The following is a 15,855-nucleotide window of genomic DNA, read 5'->3' as shown; positions in this document are numbered from 1 at the left end:
AATTGATTTGTTATGGTCTTTCGTGCGGGCAGCGCTGCCTAAAACATGGGTATTACACTGGAGCAAAATAAGTCCGTCGGAGGATGCAACAGTCTTGCAACAATAGTATTCTTTGCACTAAACAGAACGTAAAGATATGACTCCTTGAAGATTTTCATGGAGTGGTTATTGAAAAAGACAGGCACTGTTTGAAAATACTTGAATGATCAAAACCACATATCCTAAAACTGTCTACAAGATTCTATCACGTAATGGACACTAACCAGTCAGATACCGAACACAGTCATGAACGTCCTAACAAGCACGGCCAGGCAACAGTGTTACTCCCAAGTAACGATCAACAACTGGCAATGTGGCCATCTGCACCATGTAATATTTGCATCTTGCCTCGTAACAGCAATAAATGCCAACCACCATCAGGGATTATACATCACAAATGGCCAAACGATTACCGAATACTTATACTACTATAGTGTATGAAATTTTCTCCAAAATACGTTCCTTTGTATTACTCATTTAGTTTCGCGTGGTGTGTGAAAGCGCCCCACAAAAAGGAAACTAAATAAGAAAGCTAATGGATTGATTGAGAGTGAATTCGTGAACACAAAATATAAATGGCAGGGAGAATGCAGTGACATTAATATCGATAATAAAGGCGGTAACAGCGATGACGCGAATCATTAAAGCAGTAGCTACAACTATTCCGCCACTGTCATCAAAGGTACGAGTTGGTCTGACATTTGCCATTACTGCCTTCTACTCCTTGCCTCTGGCATTAGAAATTCCGCGTCGTAATTTTCACGTCAGTGACTTAAATTTCTATCTCGCTGATGCTGCACTGAAACTATGATTAAGGAATAACTTGAAGTGATGTATAGTTAGGATGAATTCTGAATGTATTCAATCAAATAACCGACTACATTTAGAACTAAGTTGGGATCACCTTTAAGTAGAGCAAGTTTCGAAAGCAAAGGATGTCCATGTTAACAGTTAATAAACGAAGCTATATTATTTCCTGAAACTTACAAAACGACAGCATTCCAATCTCTAGATCACCAAGCCTCCCTATTCATTAGTAATCGATATACAAACTGACAAAAACAAATCAAGCAAACTTTCAAATCTACAAAAGCCTGTGGTATACAATATAATGATAATAGAAATGATTACAAAAAATGGGAACCAGCTGGGAAGAAGTAGTAATGATTACTACGGTGCCAACAATCTTCTAAAACGTGCAGTGATAGGTGGGGTCAACAAATATGACGTTCGGGAGCAAAAGTACCTCTATGCTGGGATTTAAAATAAAAATGGTCAGGCTACTTTACTTGAAATGGCTACGTAACGACCAATAATTGCAAGTCGTTTGGCTTGGGAAGACTCCCAAAGAGATCCCACTCAATTTTCACAGCGCCATAAGTATCCTCTAAATCTTCCAGGGCGGATAAACTGGTATTCATCACGGAACAAACAGGAAATGACACGACTATTCCGTCGAAGCTGGACTCCGTAAACATAGCAATGAACGAAGATAGAAACAGCCGGATCTCTACAAATCACGGGAAGCTGTATTGAATTCCAATGAGCGACCAATTGGGGAGGAATAAAGAAGCCAATTGGAAAGTCATGACGTCACCAACAATAACAATATCTCATATTCTAAAGTGATAGTTTGTCCACAGGCTTCGGGAAGGAGCGGACGCAACATATCTTGGCAATGCATTCCCAGAATTCAACGACGTCAACGGCCTACTTGTTGCAACGGCAGACGGTAAGTTATTGGAAAAAACGGGGTAGTTGAGAGATGTGCAAATGTCAGCTCTTCCGCCGTGGGGGGCGTGGAAGGAAAAAAATATACGCGCGTCAGTCGTTGTTATGAAAATGCTGGAGACTTGGGCGCGCGCGATTTGGTAGAAAAGGTCACCCACCCCCGAATACTTTCACGCCTTGGTTTGTCTATGGATATCAAAGCAGCTGTTTTGATCCCGTGAATAAGAACCCAACTTGAAACCAAACGTTAGAGGCGAGTGGTTGTTTGGTGCCTTGCATATACAAAAAACGATATGCTTACTTATCTAAAGTAATAATAATAATAATAATAATAATAATAATAATAATAATAATAATAATAATAATAATCTAATAATAATAGTTCTAAGGGGTCCACAATAATAAAAAATGTATAGAGTTCGTGTATAATTTAAAAACACTTTACAAAGCTTACGAACCTTTCCCTGGGTTCATCGTCAGTCCAAATGATGAAGATGAACCGGGGGAAGGGTTCGAAAGCTTTGTAAAGTGTTTTCAAATTATACAAGAACTCTTAACATTTCTTTATTATTGTGGACCCCTTAGAACAATATTTACTCTCGTGATAGAGAGTTTTTCCCAACCAAATAATAATAATAATAATAATAATAATAATAATAATAATAATAATAATAATAATAATAATAACAATAATTAATAAATGAAATAATTAAATGAGTTTGAACTGGACTCAGAAAATCACAGGAGTGAAAATATATCACACAATCAAGTGATAAAGTTTGTCATGCGACATATATTACGCAACGAGGAGGTGCAATTTGATCTGTTCCCCGCTGTTTAACATCAAATTGAAAACACCTTTTTTTTTTTTTATCATTCTCTATCCTCACCCTGCACTTTCCAATCCACCTTTCATCCTATCCTATCGTGGAAATTAAAAATGCTATGAATCACAAGTCACTGAAGGGGAAGAAAAGGCAACGAACGAAGTATCTTGCTCTCGGGGTAGAGAGAGAGAGAGGGACCCTCCACCCTCACTCGCAGAGAAAATAGGCATTTTTTCTTTTTCTTTTTTTGTCATATTCATCTGACTTTGGGCCAACAAGGGTTCTTGCTCCCTAAGCATCCCGGCAGATCATCTTTAGGCTCCTGTTGCTCGCGACTCGAGGATGAGATCCGTACAACCATCTGCCGTTTTAATGAAATCCAGAGTTTTACGTTTCATGTTGAAAAATTCTTTCCTCGTGTCTTTTTTTTTACGGGGGGGGGGGGGGGGGTTTGTATGGGACGGGGTTGGGGGTTCCTTCCTTCTCCCTTCAATTTGTGAAGGAGCGAGTCTATGACCTTCTTCAGGGTTAGATCATTCCATTCATTTTTACCATTAAATCTTAGCTAAGTAAGGCCTTTAGGTTAACTGCTCCATCGGCCTTAACGTTTCCAAAAAACCTTATAATGTAATTCACGTATATAACGCTTGTGTACATCAAATAAACATTTAGTGTCATTGTACCACTTGGACTCAGGTCCTCAGCCCAGATGTACAAAAAGTGAGCGTGCGCATGAGGAATGGTGAGTCCTCAGTGAGTCTCCAGGTCCTCGAAACTAAAAGTTGAAATTTTAGGCGAAAATAGCGACCATCTTTCTTTTATCAAACACACGTGAAGGGGGAACACGAAAGGCATGTCAGAAGCTGGAAGGTTGATCCATCCAGTGTTTCTCAACCTTGGGTGAGAGCGCCCCCTGGGGCTGCTGGGAAGCAATGCATACATGGAGGTAAAATCCACTATCTCTTATCATAGTAATAATGTATTAGTTAGGGGTTGCTGGACTGGCTTTGACCTGACTACAGGGGGTGTAGCTAGGGTCAGAAAAAGTTGGGTAACACTGGTCTAGTCAATCAAAATATTCCGCACCATTTACTCTCTTGCGCCCAGGGTTTCAACAAGACTTGTGACATACAACGTTCTTAGATGTAAATGCAAATCAAAAGGTTAATAAAAACGGAGTTTTGCTTTTTTTTTTTTACGAAACTGGAAGACGTGGCTATCATGCCAGAGCACCCACATAACTCCCACCATTTAATTTACACGAAACGAACGGAGGGCCGGAATGAATAAAGTAAACCAGAAACAGCATGACGATCGTATCGGGACTTGTTTAATTATAAACATGAGAAAAAAACTGATTCCATGGAACAAGGGGAAATAAACTTTATTAAAAAACAACGCAGGGGACGAAGGAATCCGAGGATTCCGGCTCGATCCCTCTTTTATTCATTCGAATTTTTCTACAACAAAACACAAAGTCGAGTTCAAACGGATCCTCCTACTTTTTAGCGCCCACTGACATTCTTCCTGAACCGGTTAGCCCTTGCTAAGGAGGGAGGTACTGATGCCGCTGCTGCGGCTATACAGCTGCCACCTTCCATACTAATGAAGGAGAAGAGGAGGCTCCACTGCTACAGGGAAACAGGTCTGGTGTTGCCAGGAGAGAGAGAGAGAGAGAGAAGAGAGAGAGAGAGAGAGAGAGAGAGATTCATGTGATCTTGATAACTTTCTTTAAGGAGAAGAGGTTCCATTGCTACAGGGAAACTGGTCTGGTGTTGCCAAGAGAGAGAGAGAGAGAGAGAGAGAGAGATTCATGTGATCTTGATAACTTTCTTTAAGGAGAAGAGGTTCCATTGCTACAGGGAAACAGGTCTGGTGTTGCCAGGAGAGAGAGAGAGAGAGAGAGAGAGAGAGAGAGAGAGAGAGAGAGAGAGAGAGATTCAAGTGATCTTGAGAGAGAGAAAGAGAGAGAGATTCGTGTGATCTTTATTAGTTTTCTTTAAGGAGAAGAGGTTCTGGTGTTGCCACGAGAGAGAGAGAGAGAGAGAGAGAGACAGAGACAGAGAGAGAGACTCATTCATCTGTCCATTATCTTCTCTTCATTATTCGTCACTTAATTCCAAAAATCCTTTTATTTCAATTCCTCTATTTCAATTCCTCTTTTACTTTGATGGACTTAAACTCACTGCAAGTCAGCTCCATAAGTCTGTTTTTGCAGAGAGAGAGAGAGAGAGAGAGAGAGAGAGAGAGAGAGTCATTCATCTGCTCTTCATTCGTCACTTACAAAAATCCTATTTTAATTCCTCTTTTACTTTGATGGACTTAAACTCACTGGAAGTCAGCTCTATAAGAATGTTTTTGCAGAGAGAGAGAGAGAGAGAGAGAGAGAGAGAGAGAGAGAGAGAGAGAGAGAGAGAGAGGATGACTCTAAAGAGAAAACAGGACAACAGCAATTCCCTCCAAATTAGTCTTTAATTGTTGAATCCAATGAGTAGACACCGATGCATAAACTTCTACGACAGCCAAATCATATTCCTACAAAGAAAGCTCATCAGCAGCGCTTCTACCCTCCCCCATCCCTACACAACGCCCACACACACACACACACATACACACACACACAATATTATCTTGCCTGTATTCTCGCACTCTCTGAAAATTCCGCTGTGACACCTGTGTGGGACCATCTAACCAACACTTTCTCGGTCTCCCTCTCAAAACTGCCAATAGACACAGCCTCCCCATCTACTCATCGACCCATAATTCTCTCCAAACGACCATACGAATCTCTCTTACTGCATACGCTGTCATACATAATTCATCTGCACATTTCCACCCACTTTCCCTTCATTCGCGTTCACCTCTTGTTCCCTCCCACGAAAAGGTAGAGCCGGCTCACCAGTACCTTACACCTCCAAGTTGCGTTTCCTTAGGTAATAATCTCTTCTTCCAAAAATGTACTCAGATGCTGTGACCCGAGGTCTATAGACCTTGCTGTGACCAGCCTCGCAGTCACCTGCTCCGTGTTCATTTCTCCTATCGTTCTACCAGCGTCCATTAAAATTACTCCAAAATACCTCGGAATCTAACATGAATGAAACGTGTTCAAAGTTCTAACATCCATTCACTATTACATATTTCTGGATTCCATTTGCCTCTTTGCAGTTAACACTTCCTTGCCCTCGCTTTCAACTTTTTACTGTCTAGTGTCAATTAGCTATTCATCAACTCACACTGTGTTATTAGTAAACATTTAATCCTTTCACACTGTAACCACAGACACTTTTCTTATCCGTATTACCACACAAACGAGCGCTTACATCCCTTGTACTTTCACAGGCATCTCTTCCCACTCCATCCATAAAAGTTTTAAAAGATCCATGGACCTACAACACTACTTATACACGCTAAACCAGTCACTTCGTCTACGAATTCTTCTAGCAATTATCCTCTTCACACGAACCTCATTATACATGCACGTGTGGTGTGGTGTGTGTGTGGTGTGTGTGTGTGTGTATGAGCGTGTGTGTCCATATACTGTTTTTAATTCATGTCTCCATTTCTGTAATAAAAAATTATAATATATATATATATATCATATATGTATATATATAGTATATATATATATATTAGATATACATATATATATAATATATATAGTTTATTAGAAGAAAAACCATGGATTCAAATAACATAATTAGGTGTTACCAAAAATGCCTTCAGCCTACACGCGTTGATTTACATGAGTTCCTAGAAACATATATTTGCATTCTTCTATAATACGCGCAACCAAATATGACCGACAATTTATGTAGAATCTCGATTTTTTTTTTATTTGTCCTCGCTGTTTTATGATATACATACATGTACAGTATATATACGTGTATACATACATATACTGTAATACATACATATATATATATATATATATGCATATATATATATATATATAGTAAATAAATTCTTCTGTTGAAACAGGATACGTCACAAGTATAGAAGGCCCATTAAAACTCGTTGGTTTAAAGCTACGGACTATATTTCGGTGGTCTGACTACCACCTTTAACAAGTAGTGAATTCACTGCTTGATAAGGGTGGTAGTCAGACCACTGAAATATAGTCCTTAGCTTTAAACCAACGAGTTTTAATGGGCCTTTTATATATATATATATATATATATATATATATATATATATATATATATATATATATATATATATATATATATATTATATATAAGATAATCCCACGCACACTTGTCCCGATAAAAAGTAAACAGAAACGATGCTTGCCACTGCTGAAATCACCGACCTTATTCCCTACTCAGTGCAATGTTCTGCGAACACCTGGGAAGACAAGACACACAAAACGCGACGTCGCCCATCAAGCAATTGAAGCCATATTCTTGGCCCCCTCTGAACGGGCGCAAACAGACGACCCTCGCTCTTAAGCAGCCGTGGCATAACACTGCTTATTCTAAACCACCTCACCAGAGGGCGGTCGCCTCCTTCTCTTTCTATCTCGCCGACGGAGAAATTCAAGAGCGGCGTCTGTCTACCACCTGTTCTGGGCAGCACGTGTCGTCCGCCGACACCCTCCGACGCGACCCTATCGTGAAACGCCCCCTCCTCAACACCCCCCCTAAACACAACACCGCCCGTCCCCATGACATCACGAAGAGACCTGGGAGGTGAAGAAAAGGACCACCCCCGCTTCCCAAACCTAACACGTCACGTCATCCCCGAACCACCCGCTAAACCCCACGCATCTCCTCGTGTTTCATACTGAACTCATAATTAACCATTCGCTTCTTCATTCAATGCTCCCCTGCTGGTTGGTAAGCACGAGACGCTTTCTTCCTCTTTCTTCCTTTTCTATTTCCTCCTTTTATCATTCTGCACACTTGTAAGCAGTTAAGTATATCTTATAGTTTTACCAGACCACTGAGCTGGTTAACAGCTCGCCTAGGGCTGGCCAGAAGGATTAGTAGACATTTCTACTTGGCTAGGAACCAATTGGTTACTTAGCAACGGAACCTACAGCTTATTGTGGGGTCCGAACCACATCGAGAAATGAAATTCTATCACCAAAATTGAGTTCCTTTGATTCTGAGTTGGCAGAGCAGGGAATCGAACCCGGGCCCCGAGATTGGTAGTCGAGCACGTAACCGGCTCGTCCAACCAGGACAACTCTTATAAGCAGGTGATACAAATCTTTGTGAAGACAGAGGACAGTAATATTACTAATCCAAATCACGGAATTCTAATTCCATCTTTTATCATTCAGTAAACTCAAAAGCAGGTTATATGAACCAGCGTCAATACACAGAACAGTAACATTACTAATCTAAATCACGTAACGCAAAAAAAAAAAAAAAAAAAAAAAAAAAAAAAAAAAAACAAAAAAAAAAAAAAAAAAAAAAAAAAAAAAAAAACGTTTGTTCCCAGTCACAATACTCCCGTTTCCAGGCGCCAACTAATAAGACTTAGTGAAAGGTATTCTCTATCGCCCAATAATGCAGTCAAGCAGAGCTCCCACTTAGGTATCATTAGCAAGGGCGTCTACTCATGCATGAAAACCTTCAGCATGATTAATCCACAGGTGTTCTCGCTCGCAGACCTCTTCTAAAACCGCTTCGAGAATACACTTTCTATTCCTTATCTTCAGGAGGTGTTAGGTTTTTTTTTCTTCCTCTTCTTTTTTGCCTAGATCCTCGTAACCAGGATATGGGGAGAAATTAGATTTTTTTTTATCGACCAACCAGGCGACTTTCAACTGTCAACTGTATCGTTTGAGAGGGTTCTTACATTACAATCTGTTGTTTTAAGAATTATTTTCTTTGTATGGTGTTTTTACGTTGCATGGAACCAGTGGTTATTCAGCAACGGGACCAACGGCTTTATGTGACTTCCCAACCACGTCGAGAGTGAACTTCTATCACCAGAAATACACATCTCTCACACCTCATTGGAATGCCCGAGAATCGAACTCGCAGCCACCGAGGTGGCAGGCCAAGAACATAACGATCACGCCACTGAGGCGCTATTTTTTTTTTATATTTTTTGTGTTTTAGTGGAATATGTTTGTGTGTGCCTTTGTGTGTGTGTATACTAACCTACCGGGTGCGTATTGATCCATCCGTTTCCAAAAAACACAGACAAGCAAACACACCCAACCCAGGCCGAAAAAAAAATCTGTTTTTGCGACTGTGCGTACAATAACCTATCCATAACAATCCCGCAAACTTACACATTCAAAGTAAACACACCGAGCCCCGTCTAAATAAAATCTACACGGCCGACTTTTCCGGTGGAAATGTCAGATGTCTATTTCTGTACGGAATGAAAAAACTGCAACAATGGCTATATGTAAATCACATCTCGCAGAACAAAAGCTATACTCATCATGGGGGCTTTATTTTCACTCGGCGCTATTACCATTGAGGGAATTATCTCTGATTCTCCATCATTTGCACTACCTAAACTCTGATTCGCCCAATGTCATGAACATCGTTCATTCTCGCATCCATTCAATTAACTAATGCATTATGCTGAACTTGTTGAGAAGGGAAATTGAATGATGATTTTTATTATGTAATTTATCGATTTTGTTTGATCACTTTATCTATCAATCAATTATATTACCCTTTCAGAAATAATGTTCATAATAATCTGAAATTGAAACCAAGTTGAGAGAGAGAGAGAGAGAGAGAGAGAGAGAGAGAGAGAGAGAGAGATGGCACTCGCTGGCTTCTATCAAAAGCAATGCCACGAGAGGTCTGTTAACACACATCATGTTTTAATTAAATCCGCTGCTACAAAGCTTAAGGCCCCGAACACAAAATGTGGAACGCTATACAAAATTCCCTTTGAGCGTCAGTCATCCCAAAGTAGGGTAAATTCGACTTTAAGTAGATATCTACGACCTAATGTCTGAAAGTATACATAAAAGTCAAAGTGTGAGTAAGCGACGAAATTATCATAACACAGTTCATAAGTTCTATACTTAGCAATCGCCAATCATGATAGAGACGGCCTGATTTCGATTCCAGGGACAAACCTTGAAACCTTTATTCGCCTGGTAGTTGAGTATCAAACTCAAAAGGCATCACGTGTTCAAATCCTGGAAGAGAAAGGTGCAGTCATCATATACAATTCCCTTTGGATGTACGTAAGTTACGCTCGAAAAGTGAATTAATATTTGAGTGGATAAACAAATCACGTGTGAGCTAGTGACAAACCTACCGTAGACACACAAATATATATATATTTTATTATATGTATTATATATATATATATATAATATATATATATATATATATATATATATATATATATATATATATATATATATTAAAACAGCATCATCTGCATATTTTTAAATCTGTCAATTTTCAGAGAGCGGCTATTCGCATCGGCTTTCAGACTTAACGTAACGTGTAACCTATATAATATATATATATATATATATATATATATATATATATCATATAATATATATATATATATATATATATATATATATAATACATGCCAGCGATTAAGTATACCTAAATCTGTTTTGTGTGTCGTAGCGGTTGATTTCCGAAGAAATGTCTCCATGAATTTTTATGAAAGAAAGTATTACGATGGAATGCAGCCTGCCTCCATAATGAACGGCCACATTCTTTGCATTTTGACACTCTAGAATATTCGAGTCACATACACGAAAGAGAGAGAGAGAGAGAGTTGGCCCCCGGGGAACGTAATATTTTTCCGGGCACTTTCAAAAAGTGAAAGGTTTTGAAAAAGAAAATAATGAAAAGAAATTATATCCAATGTTACTTTCATTTTTACAGTCTGTTCCTTTTATTTGAAAGGTTTTGAAAAAGACAATAATGAAAAGAAATTTTATCCAAGGTTATTTTTATTTTTATAGTCTCAGTTCCTTTTAATTTAAAAGTTTTGAAAAAGAAAATAATGAAAAGAAATTACTGTCCTAGGTTATTTTCGTTTTTACAGCCTTAGTTCCTTTTACTTAACGGTTTTGAAAAAGAATAATAAAAAGAAATTATATCCAAGGTTATTTACATTTTCACAGTCTTAGTTCCTTTGTATGTTAAAGGATTTGAAAAAAAAAAAAGAAATTATATCCAAGGTTATTTTCATTTTTACAGTCTTGGTTCCTTTTTTGTTGAAGGGTTTCATAAATAAAAAATAATAATAATTAGAAATTATATCCAAAGTTATTTTCATTTCTACAGTCTCAGAAGTCGAAAATACAAGTTAAATACAAGCTTTTTTTCTTGGGCAGGTGAGAGAGAGAGAGAGAGAGAGAGAGAGAGAGAGAGAGAGAGAGAGAGAGAGAGAGAGAGAAATTTGTAAAAAATTAAAAATACATATTGATGAAACGAGTCTCTTACAATGCTCATTAAGAGTAGTCGGGTGTTCCGGAATAAACATTAAATAATAATACTATTAATAAAATTCTCGTAGAAATACCGACAAAATACGCGTTGCGATAAAAAATTAAAAAAAATTACGGATCGAAATCCGTGGTATTTTCTCTTATTCGCGTCTGTCATAATAAGCTATAGCAACAATACTGATCAAGTCAACGGCAGAAATAATACTAACGATAATTCGAAACCCATCAAGCAACAGTAGCCGCAGCCTCACTATTTGACAGCCACGAAGTCAATAGCCGATCGACGCCAGTTATAATAATAACGTCATTATAAAATTAATGAGTCCCCCATCTGGCGCCATTACCCGCATAATGAGAGCGACCGAAGTCCGAAAACGGCGCCATTCTGTTAAAAACGGGATGCAGTGGGGAAATAAAAGGCTTCTCTTATTATTTTCCATGAAGAGTAAATAGGTTTGGGGACTCGCAGTTAAATAAGTCAGTCATCAACATCGCCAGAAATCGAGGCACTCTCGGTTTGGTCCGCTAAGCGGATTATATACCATGGAAGAGGCCGTTCGCTTGCCTCCTCACGCCTGAATTCGTAAAAAGTGTGTCCTCACTGAACTTGAGATATGTCATTTTAAATGCAAGAGAGAGTCGTTTACACACGTAAGGCGCACGCGCATACACACACACACACACACACACACAGATAGAGAAAGAGAGAGGGAGAGAGCCTTCATACATTTTTAAATAGGTACCAGACACATCCTCGAGATCTATTTATCCATTAGCGAGACTAGAAATACGACAAAACTGCTCAGGTATAAAATATCGCATTCTTATCAGTTCAAATGATTCTTTATATGTCAATAACGAGGTCCGGGAACTATAATTGTGCCCTAGCCAAACCTAAAGCACTACCCTTCCCGCGAGCTCAAAAGAACGAAGTCCCACCAAACAATTATTGTTGCCACGAGAAAAGAAAGTGGATCTCAGCCCCCAGCCATATTCTCCTATACAGCAGTACAGTTTCTCTCGGTTCTTCCGTTACCTTTTGACAAGACCACCACAGCATCAAACTCGTCCACACAGCCTACTATAAGGTTCTATCACACCCAGGCTCAACTTCAGTCTCCTTATTATGACCATTACTATTGTACTACTACTATTAATATTACTATGACTGTACATACATACATGAGGAACAAAACAGAACGCCCTTCACCAGCTGCATTAGTCTCCACTTTATGTAAAGACCTTCAGTGAAAAAAAATATGGAACCAATCAAACATGGAATAGAAGTATAATTCAGGCCAAAGGCCTAGTGTTGGGACCTTTGAGATCATTCAGCGCTGAAACGAAAATTGACAGTAAACATTTTTAAAAGGTTTAGCAGCAAGAAAACCACGCAGTTGCACAGTGAATCAATGTCTAGGAGAGGGTGGGAAGTAAAATGGAAGACAGAGAATATGAATGGAGGTACAGTAAAAGGTATTAAAGTAGTTACAGCTAGTGTCCGATGGAACACTGCAAATAATCTTAAGTAATGCCTACAGCGTACAGCATGAGGTACACTGACGGCACCACCACCTACGGGGACCAATGATAAATATAAATACAGTAAAATGCCCTATCACCAGAAGCAATATCAGCACCTGATGTTTAGACTCAGTTTTTCCTGTTCTAAAGTACTGTCAAATAAGAACACAAAACCTTTGAAAACACTGAGCTGTAGTACGTACTGAATTCTAGTACTTGTTTTATATATATAAATATTATATCTATATATATATATAATATATAGATATTATATATATATATTATATATTATATACACACACATATATATATATATATATATATATTATTATATAATATATAATTAAAATTATATATATATATAATAAAATTCTGATCATTTCCTGATAACCAACATTTGATTTCACTTTTTGTCCTTCATACATTAAATTAATACGGATTTCCCTGACATTGGTAATCATTGCCGTAAGGATCCTTCCGGTTGTACTTTCTCTCCTTTGAAAATTTGTTTTCAAAGTTTTTGAAGTGCTGATTTCATTTTATTTCATCGACATTGTATATACTTGATTCCTAGGGAAGGTTACGTTTCATTATTTCGCCAGAGAACGTTTATGGGCATACTTAGTTCTTACCTAAAATAAAAGTGAAAGACTGGATTGTTAATGTTGAGGTTTAGTCGAGGAAAAGTCTACATATTTTCGCGATAAAGTATTTGGATTTTCCTTTGCCATTCTCTTACCTAAAATAAAAAGTGAAAGACTGGATTGTTAATGTGAGGTTTAGTCGAGGAAAAGTCTACATATTTTCGGCGATAAAGTATTTGGATTTTCCTTTGCCATTCTCTTGATCAAACTTATGCTGAGCGCATATGCAAATGTATAAGTATGTGTATATGTGTATATATATACAAATATATATATAAATATATCTATATATATATATATATATATATATATACACGACGACACCACACACACACAACACACACACACACACATATATATATATATATATATATATATATATATATAATATATATAATATATTATATATTATACACGTTATAGATAGAAATTGCTTAATTATCTAATGGCCCTCTAGTGACAGACAATAATATACAGAAATACACAAATCCAGCAGAATAGCAACTGAATATCCTGGAGAGAGCGACTACTGTTCATAATAGGAAAAGGCGCTCAAGAAGTCCGTGATGGAGTTGAGTTTGGTAATACATGACGACGCGATGACCGAGCGTATTGGAACGAAGAGAAATCTCACCACACTGGACTGGAGCGTTGCCCTGGGCAGTGTAGTAAACCTGTGAAGTAACAATCACCGGAGAGGAAGAGGTATACAATGTCCACGGCCATATTTGTCGACAAGCCTGAAATGTGCGATTGCTGTCGTAATGAAGAGCTTCTATCAGATACTTCCATGGCCACTGGTCAGTCAGTAGAATGACGTATACCTATTCAGGAATCAAAGTACACGATGCTTTGAATTATAAAGTAACAAGACTAATAACAGGGAAGGGGTAATTACAGAATAAAAGTTGTGCCTGAGAGAGAGAGAGAGAGAGAGAGAGAGAGAGAGAGAGAGAGAGAGAGAGAGAAAACAAACAATGGTCATTATAATAAATCTAGTCGTGATAGTTACAAACAAAGTAATAAATGTTAGTATGGAAGACATTTTAAAGGACATATAACATTTCGATTAAGCCCGCTTAATACCCTTAGAACATTTGGAAGTAATGAGAGTAATGAGACGGTATCGGTGGCGGGGCGCTAGGGAGAAGGAGCGGGGGGCGGGCGGGATGGGCCAAATCGTCACCACAAATTATTCTCCTCCAGCTCTCCACCTGTGACCTCCAGCGAGAGATCCTAAGGCAGCAATTGATACGAGTCATCGTGATGGGTTTGAGCCTCGGGCGAATCAGAGACGTCAACGCTGCTGCTTTCCCTCGAGGGAAGTCAACACAAAGGCGACTGGATACGTCTCCAGCAAGTTACGTCCGTCTCAAAGTTTGCTCTGAACGCTCACAATCTAGGAACGGCTGTGACACACACAGGAATCTAGGAAAGGCTGTGACAGAGAGGAATCTAGGAACGGCTGTGACATGGATGAATCTAGGAACAGCTGTGACACGGATGAATCTAGGAACAGCCGTGACACGGAGGGATCAACATGAGTTCTGGTTATACCTTCATCATATTCTTTAAGGATTTTAAGTGTGAAACACACAAATCTTCTCATACGCCCATATAGTGCCTTCAATACATAGAGCAAAGTCACATGCACGTGTGTCAGTCATGCAAAGAACCTGATTATCAAAAACATAACTTTATCAATGCCGTGACAGAGGGACTATAAAGAAAAAGGTAGTTTCCCCAAATTAGGAAGAGAAATACAAGAAGTTTGAAAATAAAAGGAAAGAGGCAAGTCACAGAGCCGTGCGCTCCGATTAAGTATATCTCAGTTTAACCAGACCACTGAGCTGATTAACAGCCCCGAAGGATTAGATATTTTTACGTGGCTAGGAACCAATTGGTCACCTAGCAACGGGACCTACAGCATATTGAGGGATCCGAACCACATTATATCGAGAAATGAATTTCTATAACCAGAAATATATTCCTCTGATTCCGCGTTGGCCGGGCCGAGAATCGAACTTCGGACCACCGGATTGGTGGCCTAGCGCGAAAACCACTCTTCCAACGAGGAACCGTGCGCTCCGATGACTACGGATTTCCACATTAATGTTAGAAGAGGTATCTTAGAAGGTATTACCAGGGTGTTTGAGATGAGGACTCTTTTTATCACGGTAACCGAGACAGATTTTGAAAAGTATCTAATGCAAAGAGAAGGAAAAAGAAAGGCAGCGGGGATTACGGGCGTGATCAGAAGAGCCACCTTCTGACTTACACATATCGAGGAGGGAAACAAAATATTGACTGATTAGTGAGTCACCTGGCGGTACAGGGGAAAGGTAAGAAAAGAAGCACTCTAAAGGTTAACGAGCAGTATTCCAAAAAGGGGCGTGGCTTCTACTTCTGCTGGAGGAATAAACCACCACCAAATGTTGTTTGGAACTGAAAACTGAATTATACAAACCAAATAAACATCGAAACTTACCTTAAAAGATAACGATGACACACTACTTCTGTAACTGTTCCTTGGAGACGAAGCTGGACAACCTGGATGATTAAAAAAAAAAATGAGAATTACGACTACTGCAAACCTTCATTTCACTGCAGAATATTTAAAATGCAACTTACACTTACATAACCCCACATCAATAGTTAAGTCAATTTATACAAACTTGTTTAAAAC

General features: G+C 38.7%; 2 protein-coding genes across 14 annotated transcripts in view; both read right to left on the bottom strand.

The window, feature by feature from the left end:
- The window catches only part of LOC135222681 (protein tweety-like), a 241,845-nt gene that overhangs the window by 198,205 nt on the left and 27,785 nt on the right, over positions 1 to 15,855 (bottom strand). For all 13 annotated transcript variants that reach the window (XM_064260849.1, XM_064260857.1, XM_064260847.1 and 10 more), the window contains one exon: positions 15,658 to 15,719. The gene's annotated coding sequence lies outside the window, so the exon portion shown is untranslated. The remainder of the gene's footprint in view (positions 1 to 15,657; positions 15,720 to 15,855) is intronic.
- LOC135223054 (spore coat protein SP65-like) overlaps positions 1 to 15,855 on the bottom strand; it is a 130,316-nt gene that overhangs the window by 104,717 nt on the left and 9,744 nt on the right. Inside the window, exon 2 of the mRNA XM_064261562.1 lies at positions 15,658 to 15,719. Coding sequence (XP_064117632.1) covers positions 15,658 to 15,719 — 62 coding nt within the window. The remainder of the gene's footprint in view (positions 1 to 15,657; positions 15,720 to 15,855) is intronic.

This window comes from Macrobrachium nipponense, chromosome 8, assembly GCF_015104395.2.
Source record: "Macrobrachium nipponense isolate FS-2020 chromosome 8, ASM1510439v2, whole genome shotgun sequence".
NCBI classification, from domain to species: domain Eukaryota; kingdom Metazoa; phylum Arthropoda; class Malacostraca; order Decapoda; family Palaemonidae; genus Macrobrachium; species Macrobrachium nipponense.
The sequence above is the reverse complement of the archived record's forward strand: the minus strand, read 5'-3'. Positions and strand labels throughout refer to the sequence as shown.